The sequence below is a fragment of the Macaca nemestrina genome, chromosome 15 (assembly GCF_043159975.1).
Source record: "Macaca nemestrina isolate mMacNem1 chromosome 15, mMacNem.hap1, whole genome shotgun sequence".
Taxonomy (NCBI): Eukaryota; Metazoa; Chordata; class Mammalia; order Primates; family Cercopithecidae; genus Macaca; species Macaca nemestrina.
In genome coordinates, this window is record NC_092139.1 from 90923467 (window position 1) to 90946823 (window position 23357).

The 23357-nt window shown below is 51.9% G+C and overlaps 1 protein-coding gene and 1 pseudogene across 2 annotated transcripts; one reads left to right on the plus strand and one right to left on the minus strand.

Annotated features, from left to right (window-relative positions):
- Positions 1-5281: 5281 nt before the first annotated feature.
- On the plus strand, positions 5282-8368 carry LOC105497403 (D-dopachrome tautomerase). 2 transcript variants are annotated; one of them, XM_071080161.1, is made up of 3 exons: positions 5282-5467; positions 5808-5983; positions 8117-8368. In XM_071080161.1, exons 1-3 carry the CDS (start codon positions 5354-5356, stop codon positions 8187-8189), a joined length of 363 nt encoding a protein of 120 aa, XP_070936262.1. In that variant the 5' UTR covers positions 5282-5353; the 3' UTR covers positions 8190-8368. The 2 variants fall into 2 exon arrangements, with proteins under 2 accessions (XP_070936262.1, XP_011766760.2); XM_011768458.2 differs by having other exon boundaries at positions 5288-5461.
- Positions 8369-15319: 6951 nt separating this feature from the next.
- On the minus strand, positions 15320-19918 carry LOC139358943 (glutathione S-transferase theta-3-like; annotated as a pseudogene).
- Between the last annotated feature and the right edge of the window lie 3439 nt (positions 19919-23357).

Sequence of the window (23357 nt, forward strand, 5' to 3'; positions counted from 1 at the left end):
GAGCTCCCTATGGGGAGGTAAATGGGAGCTGGGGCCACCTGTAGTGACATTTCCTGAGTTCATGGAGTAGGCAAGTCTCAGAGAGAAAAGCTGACTCAGAGAAAGGAAGTGATAGCCGGGAGGGGTGGCCCACACATGCAATCCCAGCTACTCTCATGGGATCTGTTTGTCTGATGTCTTGGTATGAAAGGACTTTCTTTTTTTTTTTTTTTTTTTTTTTTTTTTTTTGTTGATACAGAGTCTTGCTTTGTCACCCAGCCTGGAGTGCAGTGGCCGGATCTCAGCTCACTGCAAGCTCCGCCTCCCGGGTTCACGCCATTCTCCTGCCTCAGCCTCCTGAGTAGCTGGGACTACAGGCGCCCGCCACCTCGCCCGGCTAGGTTTTTGTATTTTTTAGTAGAGACGGGGTTTCACCGTGTTAGCCAGGATGGTCTCGATCTCCTGACCTTGTGATCCGCCCGTCTCGGCCTCCCAAAGTGCTGGGATTACAGGCTTGAGCCACCGCGCCCGGCCAGTATGAAAGGACTTTCTAAGCCTCAGAACAGTGGAAGAACTGAACAAAGGAAAAAACTAATACATATACATGGAGATTTTGTGGAAGAAAAAAATGGATCAAACTTAAGCAAAAAACTGGGAAGGATCTTGGTAAAAGATATGTCAGAAGGAAGTAATATTCTTTAAGATATTCTTAGAAATTCATCGGACAGGCGGGGTGTGGTGGTTCACGCCCATAATCCCTGTACTTTGGGAGGCAGAGGTGGGTGGATCACTTGAGGTCAGGAGTTTGAGACCAGCCTGGTTAACATGGTGAAACCCCGTCTCTACTAAAAATACAAAAATTAGCCGGGTGCGGTGGCATACTCGGGAGGCTGAGGCAGGAGAATCACCTGAACCTTGGAGACATAGGTTGCAGTGAGCTGAGATCATACCGCTCCACTCCAGCCGGGCCACTGAGTGAGACTGTCTCAAAACAAACAAATGAACAAACAAAAAGAAGAGAAACTCATCAGACAAAGAGAGGAAAAAAATGAGCAAAGGAAATCAGCAGATGTTTCATTGAAGGACAGAGAGAAATGGTCAATACATAGATGAAAACATGTTTAACTTCAGTAATAATCAAGCAAGCACACATCAACACAACATGCACACTGTTTTTATCAAATGTGTACATGTTTTGGAAATGAGTACCCCCAATTAATATGTACAGAGCACTTCGCAGTGCCCAGCACAGGGGTGGCACCCTGTGTGAGAATGAAATAGGTAGAATCGTGCCCTGCTGAAAGTAAGGGACTGCCTCTCTGGAGGATCCCTTGGGTAATAAGGAGGTTTTCACACCTTAACTGTGTCTGTGTTGAGGCCTGGGAGCAGAGCCCCCTCCAGCTGGTGGGGAAGGGAGCATGGTGTGTTTGAGGACAGAATGGAGAGAAGTTGAGTAGAGTAAGTGTAGACTTTTCCTACCCGAAGTGTGGTCCATGGACCAGGAGTATCAGCATCACCAGGGAGCTTGTTGGAAATACGGAGGCTCAGGCTCCACTCTGACTTTACTGATTGGGAGCATAAACTTTAACCAGATTCCAGGGGGGATTCATATACACATTCCCATTTGATAAGTGGGGGGTAGTAGGAGGTGAGAAGTGGGGAGGGGATGGCTACTGCACTGGAGAAGGCTGACTTTGTGTTGAGGCCGTTTTCATGAGGGCAGTGGGGAGCCATGGAAGACTTTATGCAAGGGAGGGTATGGGCAGATTGAGATTACAGAAGGATCCCACCAGTTGCCTTGTGTGATGACCCAGGGAGAAGGGGAGGCTGTCCCTGTTTGAGTAGGAGATGAGGGCTACTAGTGGCCATTAGTGGAAAGAAGTGAGCAGAAATCCAAAGGACTGGTGATGATAGGATGAGGGTGGGAACCAGGATGGGCTTTGGGCAGACCCAGAACCCTCTGTCTGCCTGTTGGCCCACCAGATAATAATCCCTGTGTTCCTGGGCGAGTCAGTGCCATCTGAGGTGTTGGCAGCCACTTTGGCTGAGCTGGACGGGTGCCTGCAGCTGCTTGAGGACAAGTTCCTGTGGGACCAGGCCTTCCTTACTGGGTCCCATATCTCTGTGGCTGACTTGGTGGCAATCATGGAGCTGATGCATGTGAGTGCCATGGGGTAGGGTGCCTGCTGGGCAGTGGGGTATCCGGGAAGGGAACTGACATCCCAGCTCAGGTTGTCTTTTCTGGATGTGGGACCCTGTGTGAGTCACTTTTCCTTCTGAGCCTCAGTATCCTCATCTATAAAATGGGGCTTTACAAACCCTCGCCGCAGATATATTAAGAGGCTTCCAAGTGTCCCTAGGGAGGGGGACACCCCAGTCCATCACACACATGGTGGAGGAGGGAAAATCCAATCAGAGAACCCCTAAAGCAGGTCATGCTGCCTTACGCCTGGCTATGCCCAGCCTCTCCGCTGACTCTGTTTTCCCCTAGCCCATCAGCGCTGGCTGCTGAGTCTTTGAAAGCAGACCCACAATGGCAGCATGGCGCCCAATGTGTGGAGACTGCAGTCGGGGAGGACCTCTTCCAGGAGGCCCTCGCAGCTGTCCTGAAGGCCAAAGACCTGCCTCCAGTAGAACCTGCTGTTAAAGAGAATCTGAAGCCCTTAATGCAGCTTTTCTTACTGTGAGTGCGTGTCCCGGACTTGCTGAGCCACTGAGGTGATGCTGTGTTAGTAGAATCAAGACATGGAGCCGTCTGTCTCCTTGGTTGTAAAGAAGACATACCTGCACAGGCTCTGGTCCACAGTTCCTCCAGGTATCATGCCTGCATTCCTTTTGTCTCCTACCCCATTCCTTTCTAGCTTCCATGCGACCTCTGAAAACAGCTTTGGCCAACACTTATTTGACCCTGTCCTTCTGTGTGGAACTTTCTATGGTTCTTCACTGCCCAGAGGCTAAAGTACAAGTCATTGAACTTTGCATTCAAGGCCTTGTTCCCACTCCTCCAGGTGGCCCCTTCTGCCTGCACATTTTTATACCCGTCTCTGGGCTCCCACCTTGGCTTCTGCTCATGCTGTTCCCTCATCTTTGCCTGGTGCCCTTCCTGGTCTTTTGGCATTTGGCACCGTCTCTTCTCCAAGGAGACTTCCCTGACCTCCCCAACCCCAGTTCAGGTCAGATGACCTCTCTGGGCACCTCAGCCCCAGGGTTTCCTTGCGGGGGATACCCCTGGACTGAGCATGTATCATAGATGAGGGGTGACCTGGTGAAAAGATGTCTGAATCAGGATCAGCCTTGGTCTCCTAGGTCTCTCTCCTCACTGTAGGGCGATGTGTCCCACAAGTGGGGTGCAGGGCTGGTTCGTGGACCTCCTTGCAGGAAGGGAAGTCCCTGGCGATTTCCTGGTCCTCTCTCATGCCTCCTCATCACCTTGACCACAGTCTTCTCTACACCCCACTCCCTGACCACTGGCTTGTCCATGCCCCACACCTGGTCCCAGACTTGCCACCTGTCCCTGCCCTCTCCCCCTTAGGACTGTCATATTTACCTGTCATGTGTCTCAGACCTTCTGATATCTGAGTCATCTAATAAACTGCTAATAGGACAAGATCATGACAGAGACTCTGTCGGCCTTTCAGTGGAGGCTCCTTTGAGTATGCACACTTATAATTTTATACATATAGCTGAAATTGTACATATAAACCTACACATTTTTTCTTTTTTGCGGGGGAGGGGGGGAGCCTGGGTCTCACTCTGTCATCGAAGGTGGAGTGCAGTGGCAGTCATAGCTCACTCAGCCACCCAAGTAGCTAGGGCTGCAGGCATACACCACAGCATCCAGATTTTTTTTTGTAGAAAATAAGAGAATCTTGCTATGTTGCCTAGCCTGATCTTGAACTCCTGGGCTCAGGCAATCCTCCCTTCTTAGCCTCCCAAAGTGCGGAGATTACAGGTGTGAGCCACCTTGCTTGGCCACAACTACAATCATATTTGAAATGTACAATCCAAGTGATTTTACCACACTGACTACAGACTCCTGTTTAAGCCACACCAACAGAGTTCCATGTTTTTTTGTTTTTGTTTTTTTGAGATGGAGTGTTGCTGTTGCCCAGGCTGGAGTGCAATGGCATGATCTTGGCTCACTGCAACCTCTGCCTCCCCGGTTCAAGCGATTCTCCTGCCTCAGCCTCCCGAGTAGTTGGGATTACAGCCCCTGCCACCATGCCTGGCTACTTTTTGTATCTTTAGTAGAGACGGGGTTTCGCCATGTGGGCCAGGCTGGTGTCGAACTCCTGACCTCAGGTGATCTGCCCGCCTCGACCTCGCAAAGTGCTGGGATTACAGGCGTGAGCTACCGCGCCCGGCCTTTCCATGTTTTAAATAACATATTTTGCCACCCCTGGTGGACAGTGGCTCACCACCGGCACAAGAGGCTACACAGGCAGATGTCAATGGGGACATGGAATGGTGGGGACAGGGAATGTCGTGAGCCCAAGGGCCCTGGCCAGCCCTACCCGCACCTGCACGTGTAACCACATCTCCTGACTGCCCAAGCGCAGATTTTCATACTTTAACATGAAATTGCCTAACTTCGAAATGGTGGCAAATCATTCAAAAAAAAAAATTTTTTTTTTTTTAGGCGGAGTCTCGCTCTGTCGCCCAGGCTGGAGTGCAGTGGCGCGATCTCCACTGACTGCAAGCTCCGCCTCCCGGGTTCACCGCCATTCTCCTGCCTCAGCCTCCCAAGTAGCTGGGACTACAGGCGACCGCCACCACGCCCGGCTACTTTTTTGTATTTTTAGTAGAGATGGGGTTTCACCGTGTTAGCCAAGATGGTCTCCATCTCCTGACCTCATGATCCGCCCACCTCGACCTCCCAAAGTGCTGGGATTACAGGTGTGAGCCACCGCGCCCGGCCTCAAAAAAATTTTAAGCTCCCGTTGCATTGGTTATTAGGGTCGAGCCTGGGGAAAACCCCTATAAGTGTGTGTGTCTGTGTGTGTTGGGAGTGTTGAGACCTCAGTACTAGGAACCAGGCGACCACAGCGCGGAAAACTTGAGGGAAATCCACCTGGCGCCAGACAAGAGGGTTGGGGGAGAGACAGGGTAGGACCACTACAACGTTAAAGACTTGTAGTGGGTGGGGCTATACCTAGAGCAGGGGCGACGAGACTTCCGGAAATCAGAGCCGGCACAGGTGACTTCTGTTTGCAGAAGCGGGATGTACCCTACGCAGCCAATCGGGGAGCGCTGTCTCTGTCCAGCCAATGAGAAGTCAGATTGCTGTGGCGCCTCGCCCCTCCTCCCTGGTCCCCGAGCCTTGGGTACCCCCCGCTTTTTTTTCCCTGGAGCAGTTTTCCTTCCTCTGCCCGCCATGCCGTTCGTAGAGCTGGACACGAATTTGCCCGCCAACCGAGTGCCCGCGGGGCTGGAGAAACGACTCTGCGCCGCCGCTGCCTCCATCCTGGGCAAGCCTGCGGACGTGAGCGTGCGCCGGGCAGCACTGGGCGAGGGGAGGTTGGTGGGCCAGGGGTCCGGCCCAGTCCCTGCTCTGCCTCCCCGACAGTGACCCCAAATCTTTCCCCCAGGGACCACTCCCTCCTTTCTCCACACCAAGCTCCGACTTTCCGTGCTCCACGATCCCGCGGCTCCCCCTCCGCACGTCTTGCCCTTATTGCCCTCCCCAGTCATGACCTGGACATGATCCTCAGGTCCATTCCTGTCCCCGCGAACACCGGCGCGTTTCCAATTTCGCGCGCTCGGGTCGGGTCCCCAGAGGTAGCCCGGCCGGCCTCAGTTTCGGGTAAAACTTTTCATGTCCCCCTCAGCGTGTGAACGTGACGGTGCGGCCAGGCCTGACTATGGCGCTGAGCGGGTCCACCGAGCCCTGCGCGCAGCTGTCCGTCTCCTCCATCGGGGTAGTTGGCACCGCCGAGGACAACCGCAGCCACAGCGCCCACTTCTTTGAGTTTCTCACCAAGGAGCTAGCCCTGGGCCAGGACCGGTACGTAGGGGTACTCGGGGATCCATTTGGGACTGCGGCAGACTGGAGCCAGTGATCCTGCCTCAAGGGGAAAAACCCATTTCTTGCCCTGCCCAGTAAGGACACATCAGGGTATGGGGCCCTGGGGCCCCCTGACCCCTCAGGTTCCTGGTAGGACCATCTTCAAACTGTGAGCAGGATTGAATGAATTTCTGGCTCTGCTCCTCAGTGCGTAAGTCTGTGAACCGGGAAGGCTCTCTTTCAGCACTCCCAGGGGCAGTGCAAGGGTCATGTGGGATTGTCTGTGTGCTGTACCTGCCTTGGCATCTGGCAGGGTACAGACGCCTTGGCTGAAGTGTGATTTTCTAGAACTTTTCCAGCCTGGTCAGAAGGAATTCTGGGTATGTTCTGAAGCTATCTTTTGGACCTTTGTCCCAACCAGGTTCCAGGTGAGGTTCAGGGGAGGCTCACAGAGTAGTGAAAGAGCATTGGCCTGGATGTTTAGACATCTGCTTTCTGGGTCCTGCATAGCTCGGGGACCCCAAACTTGGAAATGAACCATCTCCACTTGGCAACCTCCTCTTCTGTGAAAACAAGGGAAATGACCTCCCTCCCCCACAAGAAGCCTCTACAACCCAAACCTGGCGTTCTGTGACCGAGTTAAAGTTTCTTGTTGGGTAAAAGATGATCTTGAGCCACATCCATGCCTATGAGGAAATAAGGGCATGAGAAGCTTGAAAGGACACTGTCCAGGCACGGTGGCTCATGCCTGTAGTCCCAGCACTTTGGGAGACCAAGGCGGGAGGTTCACTTGACCCAGGAGTTGGAGACCAGTCTGGGTAACATAGTGAGATGCCATCCCCCAAAACAATTTTAAAAATTAACCAGACATGGTGGTGTGCACCTGTAGTCTCAGTTGGCAAGCTACGGTGGGAGGATGGCTTCAGCCCAGGTGGTTGAGGCCGCAGTGAGCTGATTGTGCTATTGCGCCCCAGCCTGGGTGGCAGTGAGACCGTGTCTCAGAAAAAAAGACCTTCTGAAATGGAGCCTTTGTTAGTCCATGAAGGCCAATGAGGAATGGCTGATCCTGCTGGGTCCTCCCTCAAGCTACAGAGGAATCATACAGTCAGCCCCCTGTATCACTGGGTTCCGCATCTGTTGGTTCCGCAACAGATGCTAATCACTGAATTATCATCTGTTGTTTGATGGATTGAAATATCAGAGGAAAAAATTTGTAATTGCATCTATACTGAAAGTATGTATAGACTTTTTTCCTTGTCATTATTCCCTAAATACGATTTACGTAGTATGTACATTATATTAGGTATTATTAAGTAACCCAGAAATTTAAAGTGAGAGGATGTGTGTGTAGGTTATATGCAAATACACCATTTTGAACAAATGTAGATTTTGGTTTCCTCTGGGGATCCTAGAACAAATCTCCCATAGATACTGAGGGAAAACTGTTATTCTAACAAGTATTATACAAATGCTTACCATGTGCTAGGTACTCCACAGGTACTGTACACTCATGATCCCATTTGATCCTTACAATCCCTGTCCACTCTCCCTTTGCTCAGACAAGGCATGCTATCCCCATGAGGTATGCCAAGTTTATAAGAAGACTGAGGCTGTTCATACTTCTGCCCCTGAAGCCAGGCTATCCCAAGCTCTGGTGCTCCTCACTGGAAACTTGCTGTTACCTCTGAGAGGAGCATGTTCACTTATGGCACAGACATTAGTGGTGGGGGTTGGCGGGGCTGGGGTTGGGGTGGTCACCCTGTGCTCAGCCTTTGAGAAAACAGGTGGCTGAGGTACTGTGCCCTTAGGGAGCCTGCAATTAGGAGGCAGGGTGCCCCTCAGTCCACAAACTGATGGAGATGATAGAGTATATGGCACAGATGCCGAAGCTACTTTATTGTGTATCTGTCCTAGTTGGGTCATGCTGATGTGCAGCCACCATCCCACACCTGAGTGTCCCACTGCCCTGCTGGGGGTTGGGGAAAGATCATTACTGGGATGAGCAGGTTTGCAAAATGCCTGGTGGACTGCGGCAGGCTGTCCTGAGTACCCACAGTGGGAGTACCTGGCAGGGGTCTTGCAAGATGTGGTGTTAGTCAAGGAGCTGATGATATCTTTTTCTGTCTCCTGAAGGATACTTATCCGCTTTTTCCCCCTGGAGTCCTGGCAGATTGGCAAGATAGGGACGGTCGTGACATTTTTATGATTGGCACGGAGGCATCCGGGGCATCTGTGAGCTGGCTGCTTCTTCCAGAGAGATCTCCTGGCAGAGTGAGGGCCTAGTGATAACCAGCTTTGGATTATGCCACATGCAACATTCCTGTGATCACATAATCCTCTTCATCTTCATATGAAATAAATGAGAGCTTCCTCGTTCAAACATGACTTCTTACCTTCTGTTATCCCTCCTGGGCATCTTGGGCCACCATGGGTAGCAGGGCTGGGGGATAAGCCCATAGGGAACCTGGAGGGGGATGATTTCCATCTTCAGGGCTACTGTTCGGTATGTTTAAGACTGCTCAGATCTGGGGGTGGAAGCCTCAGCCTGGAGGCTCTGCTCTCCACACCCATCTGCAGGCCTGTGGGAAGGTGTGAGCAGTTGGTCCAGCTGGGGCCCTTCCTGCAGACTGCTGACCTGAGGCTTCTGTACTCCTGAAACCTACTCCCTCCACACCTGGCTGGGCAGCCTGCCACGCCCCTCTCCCGGCCTCTGTAGAGTGGAGGCAGGGTTTGCCTGTGTCCCTTTGGGGGTTGGTCACTGGTTTTCCAAAAGCAGAGTCCCCAGTCTGCTTCTCCTCCATAGGGTTGCAAGCCTTGTCTCCCTCCCTTTGGCAAGACTCCAACCCTCCTCCCAGCCGCCCCATTGCCCCTTCCTGGCAGTAGCACCAGCTTTCACAACCTTTCCAGCCCAGGGGCCCCCAGGCCGGGAGGATGGCTGGGGGGACACATGGCAGGCCTATAAGGTTTCCTGTGTCTTCTCTCCTGTCGCAACGGTGCCACCTGCACACTTAACTGTTGGACACACAACCACACATTCACACATCCACCCACATCTAGTCACGATTCATCACAGTCACACATACACCCACATATACAATCATACCATTTACACACATATACACCCAATCACACAATTCACATCCAACAAAGTCACACAACTCAAATTCACACAGACCAAACCCCCACACACGTGCACCCACATACACAATCAACCATTCACTGACATTCAGTTATCACAGTTCACTTACACACCCCCCACACACATGCACACAATTCAACAAAATCACACAATTCACTCATTCACACATACCCACAAATTCACACTGCTCACATTTACACACAATTCACTAAAATTCACACATATATACACCCATGTACACACAGTTCACTCGCATCACACACATATACACCCACACGTAAACAGTCACACAATTCACTCACGTTCAGTCACCGACATTCACACATACACACGTACCACACACAGGCAATTCAGTCACATGGCCAAAAGCCAGTCTTCACCTTGCTACAGTTCCCAGTGTCGCCTCAACCTTTGCAACAGCGTCCCCTTCCCATGCCTGGACAGCTGGAGAGCCCTGAACACACCCCATCTTCATGCCTCCAGCGCTAGCCCAAGCCCTTCCCTCTGCCAAGAGCACTAAGTGGAACTCAAGGTCACTTCTCAAGACCCTTCCCTGCCCCTCCTCCTGCCAGGTGACCTGAGGATCCTGCTGGCCCTGCTTAACAATGATGCACAGCATGGTTAGTGCAGCTGATGTCGCTCTCCTGGACTTACTGCTGCCTACACAGCACTGGGACTGACTGTTTAACTTTACTCTTTATTTCATGTATTTTATTGGAGTGTCTCCTGAAAGCAAAACCATGCAATTAGGAAATCCAAAGGCAGCCAGCATGGAGCAAGTGCAGAGTGCAGTGGTGCAAACTCAACTTACTGCAGCCTCAACCTCCTGGGCCTAAACAGTCCTGCCTCAGCTTCCCATGTAGTTTGGATCACAGGCGCATGCCACCATGCTGGGCTAATTTTATGACTTTGTAGAGATGGGGTCGCACTTTGTTTCCCAGGGTGGTCTTGAATTCCTAGGCTCAAGTGATCCTCCCACCTCAGCCCATTTTGCAAAGCTGCTCATCCCGGTAATGATCTTCCCCCAACTCCCACCAGGGCAGTGGGACACTCGGGTGTCAGATGGTGGCTGCACATCAGCATGACCCACCTAGGACAGACACTCATCAACAACACAGTAGCCTCAGTGTGTGCGCTGTACACTCCCTCATCTCTATCAGTTTGTGGGCTGAAGGGCAACCTGCCGCCTCCTAATTGCAGGCTCCCTAAGGGCATAGTGCCTCAGCCACCTGTTTTCTCAAAGGCTGGGCACAGGGTGACCCCACCACCACTAATGTCTGTACCATAAGTGAACTTTACCCCTGTTCTATAAAGATGTTAAGCCCCAAAAATGAAGTGGAGGGCCATACCCTGAGGGAGGGAATGGATCTCCAGGGTTGGAATAGTGACACCTTTTGTCCTCACTTACATGAATAGGAAGGATACAATTGCTGACACTCCCCATATCCTAGCTTCAGGAATAGCTTTTGTTAGGCCTGTTACTCTGAGGGACCCTAAAATTCCAGATAGTCCCCCCAAAACAGGGATTTGGGCAAAAATTATGTCTTTTTGATTGGTGAGCCCAGGTGCCTAAAGAAGGTAACAGAGTCCTGGAGTTCACACTAGAAGTCATTCTTATAGGAGAAACTAGAAAAGCACCACAGCGAGCGGTTTTTAGAAGCAGGACCAACCTCAGAGAAGAGAGGCGAGAAGAGGTTTGTCTGGCAGGCATTAGGACCCAGGGGGGCAAGGATTAGGGTAGATAGAATAGATGGCCGAGTCTCGCTTGGGTGACAGGCCTTTGAGAGTTCCACTCAGGGCCACAGGCTCAACCAACTTGTCGGGATCCCGGAGCCGCGTGGCTTTCCTCTCAGTCGACCCTGGGCTCAGCCCAGTAGTACAGGAAAAGCGGAAGCTGCTTCTAGGCAAACCAACCCTTCCAACTCCGAAGACTCGGGGGTTGTTAGAGAGCCCTTTCCCAGAAAGCCTGACACTCGTATCTTGAGTCCGGTGGCTGCGCTAGTTGCTTTTAACTGGCCGACAGGTGCCCAGTATTTAGCCCCCAGATTCTAAGGAAAAATAGGACAGAATAGCAAGCAAAAGGGGTCCGTTGGTTCTCACCACTTGGCGATAGTTGATGTCCCACTGCTCGGCGATAGCTGATAGTCCCTTTGTGGTCGCCAAAATGTGTCCGGAATGGGTGGGTTCTTGGTCTCACTGACTTCAAGAATGAAGCCCCAAACCGTCGTCATGAGTGTTTCAGTTTTTAAAGATGGTAATGTCCAGAGTTTGTTCCTTCAGACGTTCAGATGTGTCTGGAGCTTCTTCCTTCTGGTGGGTTGGTAGTCTCCCCGTCAGGAGTGAAGCTGTAGGCCTATCATGGTGACTGTTACAGCTCTAAAAGGCAGCGCGTCTGGAGTTGTTGGTTCTTCCCGGTAGGCTTGTGGTCTCGCTGGCGTCAGGAGTGAAGCTGCAGACCTTCGCGGTGAGTGTTACAGCTCATAACGGCAGCGTGGACCCAAAAAGTGATTAGCAACAATATTTATAACAAAAAACAAAGCTTCCACAGCTTAGAAGGGAACCCAAACAGGTTGCAGCTGGCTGGCTCGGGCAGCCCGCTTTTATTCCTTTATCTGGCCCCACCCACATCCTGCTGATTGGTCCATTTTACAGAGAGCTGATTGGTCCATTTTGACAGAGTGCTGATTGGTGCGTTTACAATCCTTGAGCTAGTCAGAGAGTCACAGAGTGCTAGTCCTCCAAGTCTCCACTAGGTTAGCTAGATACAGAGTACCAATTGGTGTATTCACAAACCCTGAGCTAGACACAGAGTGCTGATTGGTGTATTTACAAACCCTGAGTTAGACAGAGTGCTGATTGGTGTATTCACAAACCCTGAGCTAGACAGAGTGCTGATTGGTGTATTCACAAACCCTGAGCTAGACAGAGTGCTGATTGGTGTATTTACAAACCCTGAGCTAGACACAGAGTGCTGATTGGTGTATTTACAATCCTCTGGCTAGATATAAAAGTTCCCCAAGTCCCCATCCAGTTCAGGAGCCCAGCTGGCTTCACCCAGTGGATCCTGCACCAGGGCTCATGTGGAGCCGCCAGTCAGTCCCGAGGGGCGCCTGCATTCCTCAGCCCTTGGGCTGGCCATGGGACCGGCACCACGGAGGAGGGGACGGCGCCCCTCCGGGAAGCTCAGGCAGCGCGGGAGCTTACCGCAGGTGGGGAGCTCAGACATGGCGGGCTGCAGGTCCCCAGCCCTGCCCTGCCCAGAAGCAGGTAAGGCCCCCGCGAGAATTTGAGTGCGGCGCCGGCGGGCCGGCACTGCTGGGGGACCCGGTGCAATCTCCGCAGCTGCTGGCCCGGGTGCTAAGCCCCTCACTGCCCTGGGCCGGCGGTGTGCGGGGCCCGCCGATCCCGCGCCCACCGGAATTCACACAGGCCAGCGAGCGCAGCCCCGATTCCCACCCGCGCCTCTCCCTCCACACCTCCCCACAAGCAGAGGGAGGCAGCTTCGGCCTCAGCTAGCCCAGAGAGGGGCTTCCACAGTGCCGTGGCGGGCTGAAGGGCTCTTCAGGCGCCACCAGAATGGGCGCCGAGGCCGAGGAGGCGCTGAGCACAGTCCTACCATCAGGAACCTGAGGGGTCAGGGGGCCCCAGGGCCCCAGACCCTGATGTGTTCTTACTGGGCAGGGCAATAAATGGGTTTTTCCCCCTGAGGCAGGATCACTGGCTCCAGTCTGCCGCAGTCCCAAATGGATCCTCTACTACCCTACGCACCAGTCCTGGCCCAGGGCTAGCTCCTTGGTGAGAAACTCAAAGAAGTGGGCGCTGTGGCTGCGGTTGTCCTCAGCACTACGCAGATGGAGGAGACGGACGGCTGCGCGCAGGGCTCGGTGGACCCGCTCAGCGCCACGGCCAGGCCTGTACGCACTGTCACCTTCACGCGCTGAAGGGGACATGAAAAGTTTTACCTGAAGCTGGGGCCGGCAGGGCTACCTCTAGGGGACCCGACCCAAGCGCGGGAAAGCCGAAACGCGCAGTGTTCGTGGGGACAGGGATCCCAGTACAGGTCGAGGCCCCTGAAGGTCACGTCCGGCTCATGACTGGGGAGGGCGATAAGGGAAAGACCTGCGGAGGGAGAGCCGCGGGATCCTGGAGCACAGAAAGTCAGAACTTGGCGTGCGGAAAGGAGGGGGGAGTGGTCCATGGGGAAAAGGGTCGGGGTCGCTGTAGGGGAGGCGGAGCAGGGACAGGGCTGGACCCCTGGCCCACCAACCTCCCCTCGCCCTGTGCTGCCTGGCCCACGCTCACGTCGGCAGGTTTGCCCGGGATAGAGGTAGCGGCGGCGCAGAGTCGTTTCTCCAGCCCTGCGGGCACTCGGTTGTTGGGCAAATTCCTGTCCAGCTCTAGGAAGGGTATAGCAGGCAGAGAAAGAAAAACAGCTCTGGGGGAGAAACAGCTCTGGGTACCCGAGGCTCGCGGACCAGGGAGGAGGGGCGAGGCACCACAGCAACCTGGCTTCTCATTGGCTGGACAGAGACTCAGCGCTTCCCGATTGGCTGCCTAGAGTACATCCCGCTTCCGCAAACAAAAGTCACGAGTGCCGGCTCTGTTTTCCAAAAGTCCCATCGCCCCAATCCTATGTGTAGCCCCACTGACTACCAGTCTTTAACCGCGTGGTGGCTACACCCTGTCGCTTCCCCGACCCTCTTGCCTGGCACCGGGTGGATTTCCCTTAAGCTTTCCGCGCTGTGGTCGCCTGGTTCCTAGCTCTGTTAAAGGTCTGAACACCCCTAACGCACAGACACGCACACACACTCCTATAGGGGTCTTCCCCAAGTTCGACCCTAATAAACAATGCAACGGAAGTTTAAATTTTTTTTGAATGATTTGCCACCATTTCGAAGTCAGGCAATTTTATGTTCAGTATGAAAATCTACGCTTCTCTTGGGGCAGTCAGGAGATGTGGTTACATGTGAGGGCGCAAGTGGGGCTGGGCAGGGACCCTTGGGTTCACAACATTCCCTGTCCCCGCCTAGTCCCCACTGACAGCTGCCTGTGTAGCCTCTTGTGCCGATGGTGAGCCACTGTTCACCAGGGGGTGGCAAAATATGTTATTTAAAACATGGAAATCTGTTGGTGTGGCTTAAACACAAGTCTGTGATTAGTGTGGCAAAATCACTTGAATTGTACATTTTAAATATGATTGAAATTGTGGTCAGGCAGAGTGGCTGACACCTGTAATCTCAGCACTTGGGAGGCCAAGAAGGGAGGATTGCTTGAGTCCAGGAGTACAAGACCAGGCTAGGCAACATAGCAAGATTCCCTTCTTTATTTTCTACAGAAAAAAAAAGGAATCCTGGTGTTGTGGTGTGCGCTTGTAGTTCTAGCTACCTGTGCGGCTGAGGCAGGAGGGTTGCTTGAGCCCAGGAGATCTAGGCTACAGTGAACTATGACTCATTTTTTCCCTGTCTCTTTGTCTGATGGGTTTCTCTTATTTTTGTTTGTTTGTTTGTTTGTTTGTTTGTTTCTGAGACAGTCTCGCTCTGACTGGAGCTTGAGTGCAGTGGTATGGTCTCAGCTCACTGCAACCTCCACCTTCCAGGTTCAAGTGATTCTCCTGTCTCAGCCTCCTGAGTGTGCTACCATACCTGACTAATTTTTGTATTTTTAATATAGATGGGGTTTCACCGTGTTGCCCGGGACTGGTCTCAAACTCCCGACCTCAAGTGATCTGCACACCTTGGCCTCCCAAAATGCTGGGATTACAAGGGTGAGCCACCACGCCAGGCCTGTCTTACAGGTTTCTAAGAGCATCCTAAAGAACATTACTTCCTTCTGACCTATCTTTTACCAAGATCCCTCCCAGTTTTTTGCTTGTTTTATGTTTAATCAATTTTTTCTTACACAAGATGTCCCTGTATATGTTTTTTTGTTTGTTTGTTTTGTTTTGTTTTTGAGACAGAGTTTTGCTCTTGTTGTCCAGGCTGGAGTACAATAGCGTGATCTCAGCTCACTGTAATCTCCGCCTCCCGGGTTTAAGCAATTCTCCTGACTCAGCCTCCTGAGTAGCTGGGATTACAGGCATACTGGCGCCACCACACCCGACTAATTTTGTAGTTTTAGTAGAGATGGGGTTTCTCCATGTTGGTCAGCTGGTCTTGAACTCCCAACCTCAGGTGATCCACCCCCCCCCCCGCCTCCCAATGTGCTGGGATTACAGGCATGAGCACCGCAGCTAGCGTGTATTGGTTTTTTCTCTGTTGAGCTCTCCCACTGTTCTGAGGCTTAGAAAGTCCTTTCATACCCAGATATCAGACGAACATTTTTTGAAATGTCTCCTCACTTCTTCCTAGTTTGACTTTTTTCACTTAATACTTCTCCATCTAGGAATTATGTGTCTAGCAAAGTGAGGGTTTGTTTGTTTTCTACCCCTAAGGCAAGATTCCCAGGCAACCTAGAGTATGCAAAAGAGCATAGGATTAACTGCTCATAGCTCTGGAATTAAGGCACTTTAGGGGAATCATTCTTTGGCTCTGGTCCTTGGTTTCCCTTCTATGAAACAAGTTGAGTGAATTAGGCAGTCTCTGGCATTCCAGGATTTCGTCTCAGGTCTAAACAGGATTTTGTAAAGTGAAAGCACCATCCCTTGGGCATCCTGGGAGGTGTCCCTGCCCTCCATGGCTCGCCTTCTGCCACATTGCCCAGCAGCAGCTACTCTGCAGAGCCGTGTGCTGCCATGACAGGTACTCATGTGCGCGGGCGCGGACCTGCAGGTCCTGGGGATACCAGTGGTCAGGCGCTTTGTACATGCAGCTCATATGCAGCAAGATAGCCACACTGAGGGGACATGGCAGGGGCAGAAGACATGCCCTGATCACTCTTCAGGCATTTTCTGGGGCATTTGCACCATCCCTATGATGCAGAGGAGAAACGTGAGGCTCAGAGAGGTTAGGTAACTGCCCAGGGTCACACAGCCCTCCACGGGGCCAGACTATCATCTGAACTAAGGGCAGGAAGTAAGAAACAAAATGTTGTGAACTTCAGCAGGGGATCAGGGAAGGCTTCCAGGAGGAAGGGGCACCCAGTGTGAGTCTGAAGAATGAGAGCAAGTTGGGTATCTCCCCAACATATCCAAAGCATGGACAGGGCCAGGAGCAAGGCCAGCAGGAGAGAGCCTTCCAGGTGACATGGCAGCATTGCTTCCCACCCTGTCCCATCCCCTGTCCACCTATGGTGAAGCGTTGTGCATTCTGACCCCCAGAGCTCATCGTGCCTCTGTGGGTGTCGGACCCTCCAGTGATCCCAGGCTCTGAATGTGAATCCAGCTGCACCACGGAGGCACTGCATGGCCTCGGTAAAGGACGCCACCATGCAGCCACCAACCTGGAAGCCATTTTTGGTTTTCATTTTTCCCGCCCACCTCCGACCCTTCAGCAAACCCTGCAGTTAGAGTTTCAAGAAAAATCAGAACCGACCACCACCCCGCCCCCCAACCCTGCACCACCACCACCACCTTGGTCTGGGGCTCCAGCGCTGCGGGCTGGATGACTGCAGTAGCTGTCTCACCCCTGCCAGGGGATCCTTTACGACGTAAGTCAGATCACAGTTCTCCCCTGCTCAAAACCCTCTGGCGACTCAGTCCACCTGTGGTAAGAGCCAAAGCCTTCCCTGTATCCCATGCTACCCTCTGTCCTGACCTCCTGCTCTTTCTGCTCACTGCACCCGCATTGGCCCACCTGGAGCCTTCGCCCTCACTCTTCCCTCCAGCCAGAACACCCTTCCCCTCATGCCTTGTGCTTTCCTACAGCTCTCTGCTCAGATGCCACCTCCTCCAGGGAGTCTTCCCTCAATATCCTACTCAACGACACATGCCCCCACTCTTACCCTGTGTATTTTTTCCATGGCATCCATCCACATCTGATATGTTACATGTTTACATGGGTTACTGTCAGCTCCCCCTTGTATTAATGGAATGTGATCCCATGAGGGGAAGGGCGTAGACACGTTCGCTGCTCAAGTCCCAGGGCTGAAATGGGGTCTGGCCCTGGTGGGTGTTTAGCAAATAGCCACTGAAGCTCGCTGAGTGGTCCCTCGACTCTCCAGGGAAACAGTACTTGCCCCACAGGGTTTGTGGGCAAAATGGTAGCACTAAGATGCCTGGTAGAGCCGCTCCTCGAAACTTAGCACTCTCCTTCCTTCAGAGGGCTGGGCTGGTGGTGAGGAGGCCTGGAGCAGACTGGGCCCTTTGGCCTTCTGCAAGTCCCTCCCCTCCTCCAGCCTCAGTTTCCTCATTTGTACAATGCAGGAAGGGACTTCTATAGCCCCTCTCAACACTGGGCACCTCTGCCTGCCTCAGCCCATTCTTCACCCTGGGGCTGGTGCAGGGCCCACAGTCCATGATCCAAGCCATCAACAGTGAACAGACAGATGACTGACTGGCCCCACAAGGCCTGGCAGCAGCCCAGGGACCGGTAACCTCTCAGCCAAGGTGAAGTCCCCATCCTTCAAGGCCCGGCACCTTCCTCAGAGGGTTCACCTGGGCAAAAGCAACGCTGTGCTGCTGGCCTGCAGGCGAGATCAGAGAGGTGAGTGGGGAGAACCCTGAGTTCTCTGAGGTCCCTGCCCACCCACACCCCAAAATCCCAGCACCAGCTTTCTGAGGCCCCTGTCTGGGAGGCATCAGGGAAGAGGAGGCCTGTCTGCTAGTCACTGGATCACAGACCCTGACCCCATCAGAGGTCCGCCTTTCCTGTGTCCAGCTCCTTGAAACATGGGTCAAGGACAATTCCCTGGAGCTGTAATTCACACCCCACCCCCAGTCAGTTCCATCCATAGGTCAGACCCGTCCAGCCTCCTCCCTGAGCTCTAGGCTTGCCCCCTCTGATTCAGCTTCCTATCCCAGCTGGTGACTTAGGCCCTTCTGACCAGGCTGGGTGACTTGTCAATACCCCAGAGCCCCAGCCAGACACGTTCCCAACCCTCAGACCAACCTCATTCTTGCTGGGAATCCCTGCCCCGTTCAGCCACTCAGCCTCCAGTGGCTCAGCTCTTCTTCCTTTCCTATGCGAAACTCTCAAGGCTGCCTCCCCACTGGGGGTTCCCAGGTCTGACTCACTTTAGCACTCCAGGCCAGTGCTGGAGGCCGCATTAGGTGACTGGTTAATGTGTTTGGATCGGAGGGCCTCAGTCGAGCCAGGCTCCAGTCTGATCATAGGCCTACATGTGGGCCTCTTTGCCCTTCTACTGAATGGACATGCACACCTCTGCCCATTCTCCCTCCACAAACTGCCTCCGTGTCCAGCCCCTGTTCTGCAGCAGGTGGCTCACGCTGGTTGTACCAAGGGTAGCAGTTGGGAAGAGTCAGCTGAGCAGGGGCCTCCTTCTGGCCTGCCCAGGGGGCTCTGACGCTGCTCTCTGTCCTACTGCCCAGTTATATCCCTGCCTCCTCCACTGAATTCTGCTCCAGCTGCATCTCTCTATGCCAGCCAGACCAGCAAACACTGGAGCTCAGGGTGAGGGTGCTGGCCTCCCCCACTGCCCTGCCACAGGGCCCTTCCGCCTCTAGCCTCTAGGAGTAGCCCCTTCAGCTGGGTGAGAACCCCAATGGGATAGAGCAAGTCAGATGCAGGAAAAAGAAAAGGCAGAAGAATGCCAAGAAATGCATAAAAGTGGAAGAGACTCAGGGCCAGACACGGTGGTGCATGTCTGTAATCCCAACACCTTAGAAGGCTGAGGCAAGCAGATCACTTGAGCTCAGGAGTTCAAGACCAGCCTGGTCTACATGGCAAAATCACGTGTCTACACATACCAAAAAAAAAAAAAAAAAAAGTAGCTGGGCGCGGTGGCGTGCCTGTAGTCCCAACTACTCTACTTGGGAGCAGTAAGTTGGGAGGATGGCTTGAACCTGAGAGGTCAAGGCTGCAGTGAGCCGAGATCATGCCACTGCCCTCTAGCCTGGGCTACAGAGTGAGACACTGTAAAAAAAAATAAAATAAATAAATAAATAAATAATAAAAAAGTGGAAGAGACACAGGCAGGGGTAGACAGGGACTATTTTACTTAGGAAACAAAGAGGCAGTTTCATAGTTTTTTCCAAGCACATGCAATGAAGAGATTCTGGCCCCTCTCCATTTCCCTACCCTCCTTCTGCACCTGCTCTGCCCTCTCTTAACCTATATTTTGAAGAATGTTTTGTATTCACAAAACAAAGATAAAGTCTCGATTAAAATAGACAACCAGTGGGGCACGGCATCTCATGCCTGTCATCTCAACACTTTGGGAGGCCAAGGCAAGAGGATAGCTTGAGCCCAGGAGTTCTAGGCCAGCCTGGGAAACACAGCAAGACCTCCTCTCAATAATAATAATAATAATAATGATAAAAAATTGGCCAGGCATATTGGTAGGCAGCTGTAGTCCCAGCTACTTGAGGGTCTGAGGCGGGAGGATCGCTTGAGCCTGGAAGGTCGAGGCTGCAGTGAGCCATGATTGTGACACTGCACTCCAGCCTGAGTGATAGAGTTAGATCCTGTCTCCAAAAAGTAAAAATAATAAAATAGAAAATTATGCAATAGTTTCCACATTGGAGAGTCTGAGTCTTCATATTAGTCTGCATTCCTGGCCCGACTGCAAAGCAGTGTGGACAGGCGGGGATCCGGAGCCAATATCCCCTGGGCCCAGATGCCCAGACCACCTTTAGTCAGCTCCACTGTGGGAAGCCTGAAGGAGATGCCGTTCTTCTTGGTGAAGATGTAGACTGCATGGCAGGGCTGGGACAGCAGGTCCAGGTACAGCTCCAGACCCATGGCAGGGGCAATGGGGTGGGGCATGGAAGGGCAGACCTAAACCTAGGGAACGGGTCCTGGGGACAAGCCCCGGGGACAGGCCCAGGAACAGGAACTGTGGGCAGGAATGGCTGGTGGGGGGCGGCAGGCAGCAACGGCTGGGGCTAGGTGAGGGTTGGGCAGGAACTGCTGGGTCTCGAGCCTGCAGCGGTGCACCACACCAGGAGCCCTGAGTCCGGCCACGCCCTCTTCACTCATCCGTTGGTTCCGGAGAACTTTGGGTCAATCAGTGGCGTGTCTGCACCCTCACCACCCCTTTCTGGGAATCTAGGCTGCAGGTATATTTCCCAGTAAAAGGGAAGAGGAGAAAGGCGGAGCAGCAGCCTCCTTGCCCAGTGACTGGCCCAGTGCCCAGGATGGAGGCCAGAGAGGAAGGGTAGATGGCTGCCTGCGGGGCTGCCAGCCCCACACCTCATGAAGGAATGAACTGTCCCTCCCCAGTCGCATTTATTACAGTCCAGCTAATGCCTCCCCCAGATGGCTGAGGCCCTGTGAGGCCTACCTGGAGGTTTCCAACAATGCCTGGCATCTCATAGTAAATTAATCAACATGATACGAGTTTTGCACAGGAGAAAAGATTTATTCACAGGGCACCAAGCAAGGATGTGGGATAATAGCTCTCAAACCCACTTCCCTGAAAATGAGGCTTAAGGATAAGCCTTGCTTCCAAGCAATAGAGCACAGACCCCAGCCACACTCAAGGGGAGGGGGCTATACAAGGATGTGAATACCAGTCTGCCTGCCTCGTGGGCCTACAACGCAGAAGGGCCATGCACTTGGTTTAAAGCTTTGCTGTTGCCATCTTGACATTCTTAACAATTTAAAAATAAGGGTCCCCACATTTTCATGTGTAGCCAGTCCTGTCCAAGGAGTCCGAAGAGCTCATGAGGGTGGACAGGGCACTGTCTGCTCTGGGCAGTCATGTGGCCACTAACAGCTGTTCTCCCGTCTCCCAGCCCCTACCCCAGGGCCACACCTTCCCCGTGGTCTCTCACATTCTTGTTTATTTGTTTGTTTGTTTCCTGAGACAGGGGTCCTGCTGTTACCCAGGCTGGAGTGAGTGCCGTGGTGCAAACTTAGCTTACGGCAGCCTCGACCTGGGCTCAAACAATCCTTCTGCCTCAGCCTCCCATGTAACTCAGACCACCAGAGCATGTCACCATGCTTGGCTGATTTTTTGACTTGGTAGAAACGAGTTTGCACTTTGTTTCCCAGGGTGGCCTCAAATTCCTGGGCTCAAGTGATCCTCCCACCTCAGCCTCCCAAAGTGCTGGGATTACAAAGACGTGATCCACCGCCCCTGGCCTCCCTCACATTCTTGACATTTAAAGTTACCGTCATTGACAAGGAACATGGTTACACTCAAATTTACTCAAGAAAAACCTCTTTTCTCCGTTAAAGAGCTATGTGGCCTAGCTGCTTCCTACTCTAGTTGAGGTCTTCTTTTTCCTTTTTCTTCTTCTCTCTTGTTTTTTAGAGACCAGGTCCTGCTATGTTGCCCAGGCTGGTCTCAAAGTTCTAGCCTCAAGAGACCCTCCTGCCTTGTCCTCCCAAAGTATTGGGATTACGGGTGTGAGCCACTCTGTCCAGCCTCAAACTGTGCTCATTAGATCAGCAGCAGCAGCAGCCTTGCCTGGGAGCTTGTTAGAAATATACTACCAGGCTCCCACCCCTAAACCCAGACCTACTGAATCAGACAGAGTCTGTATTTTCATAAGATCCTCAGGTGATCCAAATGTGCCTTAAACTTGGAGGAGCTTTATCCAGAACCTGGGCTAGAGGCCACCAGGGGCCACCCTGTTCCTCACAGACTGCAAGGCACGTTTTTTTTCTTGGCTCTTCTCTCTGTCCCAATGTCTCCTTCTCTCTGTGTCTGATCCTGAGGACCCTATGACATCTTCTTAGGGGAGTTTCCACTGCCAAAGACCTGGTTCTCTAGAATCTGATGGGCTCTTCTAGACACCAATCTCTACCTGGGCTCTTGTTGAAGAAACCAATCAGCTCATTGGTTGGAAATCACATGATACAATACATGGCCATCTTCCAAGCCGTATATGTGGACAAGGAGATAGGGACAAGAATGCATATCACATTCTGATACCTGGGTCAAAGTCTCTCCTCAGGCTCCCAGGATATACTTTTATGGGGAGTTTTCCTCCGTTCCCCCAATATGGTCACTCATAACTTTACACCCAACACTCAAACAGGAGTGGAAGCTTCAGGGTTTCATCCAAAGAATAGGCTAGGCTGTGGGGCTGAGTAAAAGGCGCTGGACTGCGGTAGGTCTTACTCCAAGATGGCCAAATGGAAGGGCTTTTAGCTTTCTTCGTTTTTGTTTTATATCTCGAGATAAATGTTCAATTTCTACACTTTTATATAAAGAGTCACAATTTATGTTTCATATTTTTGTAGCTGCTTCCATATGCTTTTGAACAATGTAATCTTATTTTCATTATGATATATAATTCCTATACCATAATATCCACCCTTTCAAAGTATACTTTCAAATTCAATTGGTTTAAAACCAATTCAGTGGTTTTTAGTATATTAACAAGTTTTGTCACCATCACAGTTATCTAATTCTAGATCATTTTCATCACCCCAAAAAGAAACTCTGTACCCAATAAAGAGTGACTCCCCATTTTCCCTCTTCCCCTAGCCCCTGGTTACCATTCATCTACTTTCTACCTCTGTGGACAGGAAGTATCTGCCTATTCTGGAGATTTCATTCAAATGGAATAATGAAATATGTGGCCTTTTATGACTGGCTTCTTTCATTTAGCATAATGTTGTCAAGGTTCATTCCATGTTGTAGCATATCAAAGTACTTCATCCCTTCCTATGGCTGAATAATAATTGTATGGACTTTGTAGCAAAACATTCTAATTTTTACTTCTCTACTGTGCTTATTGTTTGTCTTTCTCCACAACCATGTGAGCACTAAAGGTAGAGATTTTTGTCTATTTTGTTCACTACTGCTTCCTCTGCACCAAAAACATTGCCTGGTTGTGGGTACTTCTCTAGTTTTAGGGAGGAAAAGACAAGATATAGGTCCTGACTCCGGTTCTGCCTCTCATTCATATGCTACTCTGAGGATTCCTTCCCCTTGAAGAATTTTTTTCTTCATCTACAAAATGGGGATAATAATGCTACTCACCAGGGTGGTTGTGAGGATTAAACAAGGTAAGAGATGTAAAATTGCATCTTAGTTATCAGATAGTTTTGTGTTCCCATCTAGCTCCAATGAGGGTGAGGATTTGCTCTAGGCTCTGGGCTTCTAATGGGCAGACAGCTTCCTCCATGATGTTTGTGGCTGTAGAGCCTAGCACGTCCCTCAAGAAAAGCTTTTTTTTTTTTTTTTTTTTTGAGACAGAGTCTTGCTCTGTCGCCCAGGCTGGAG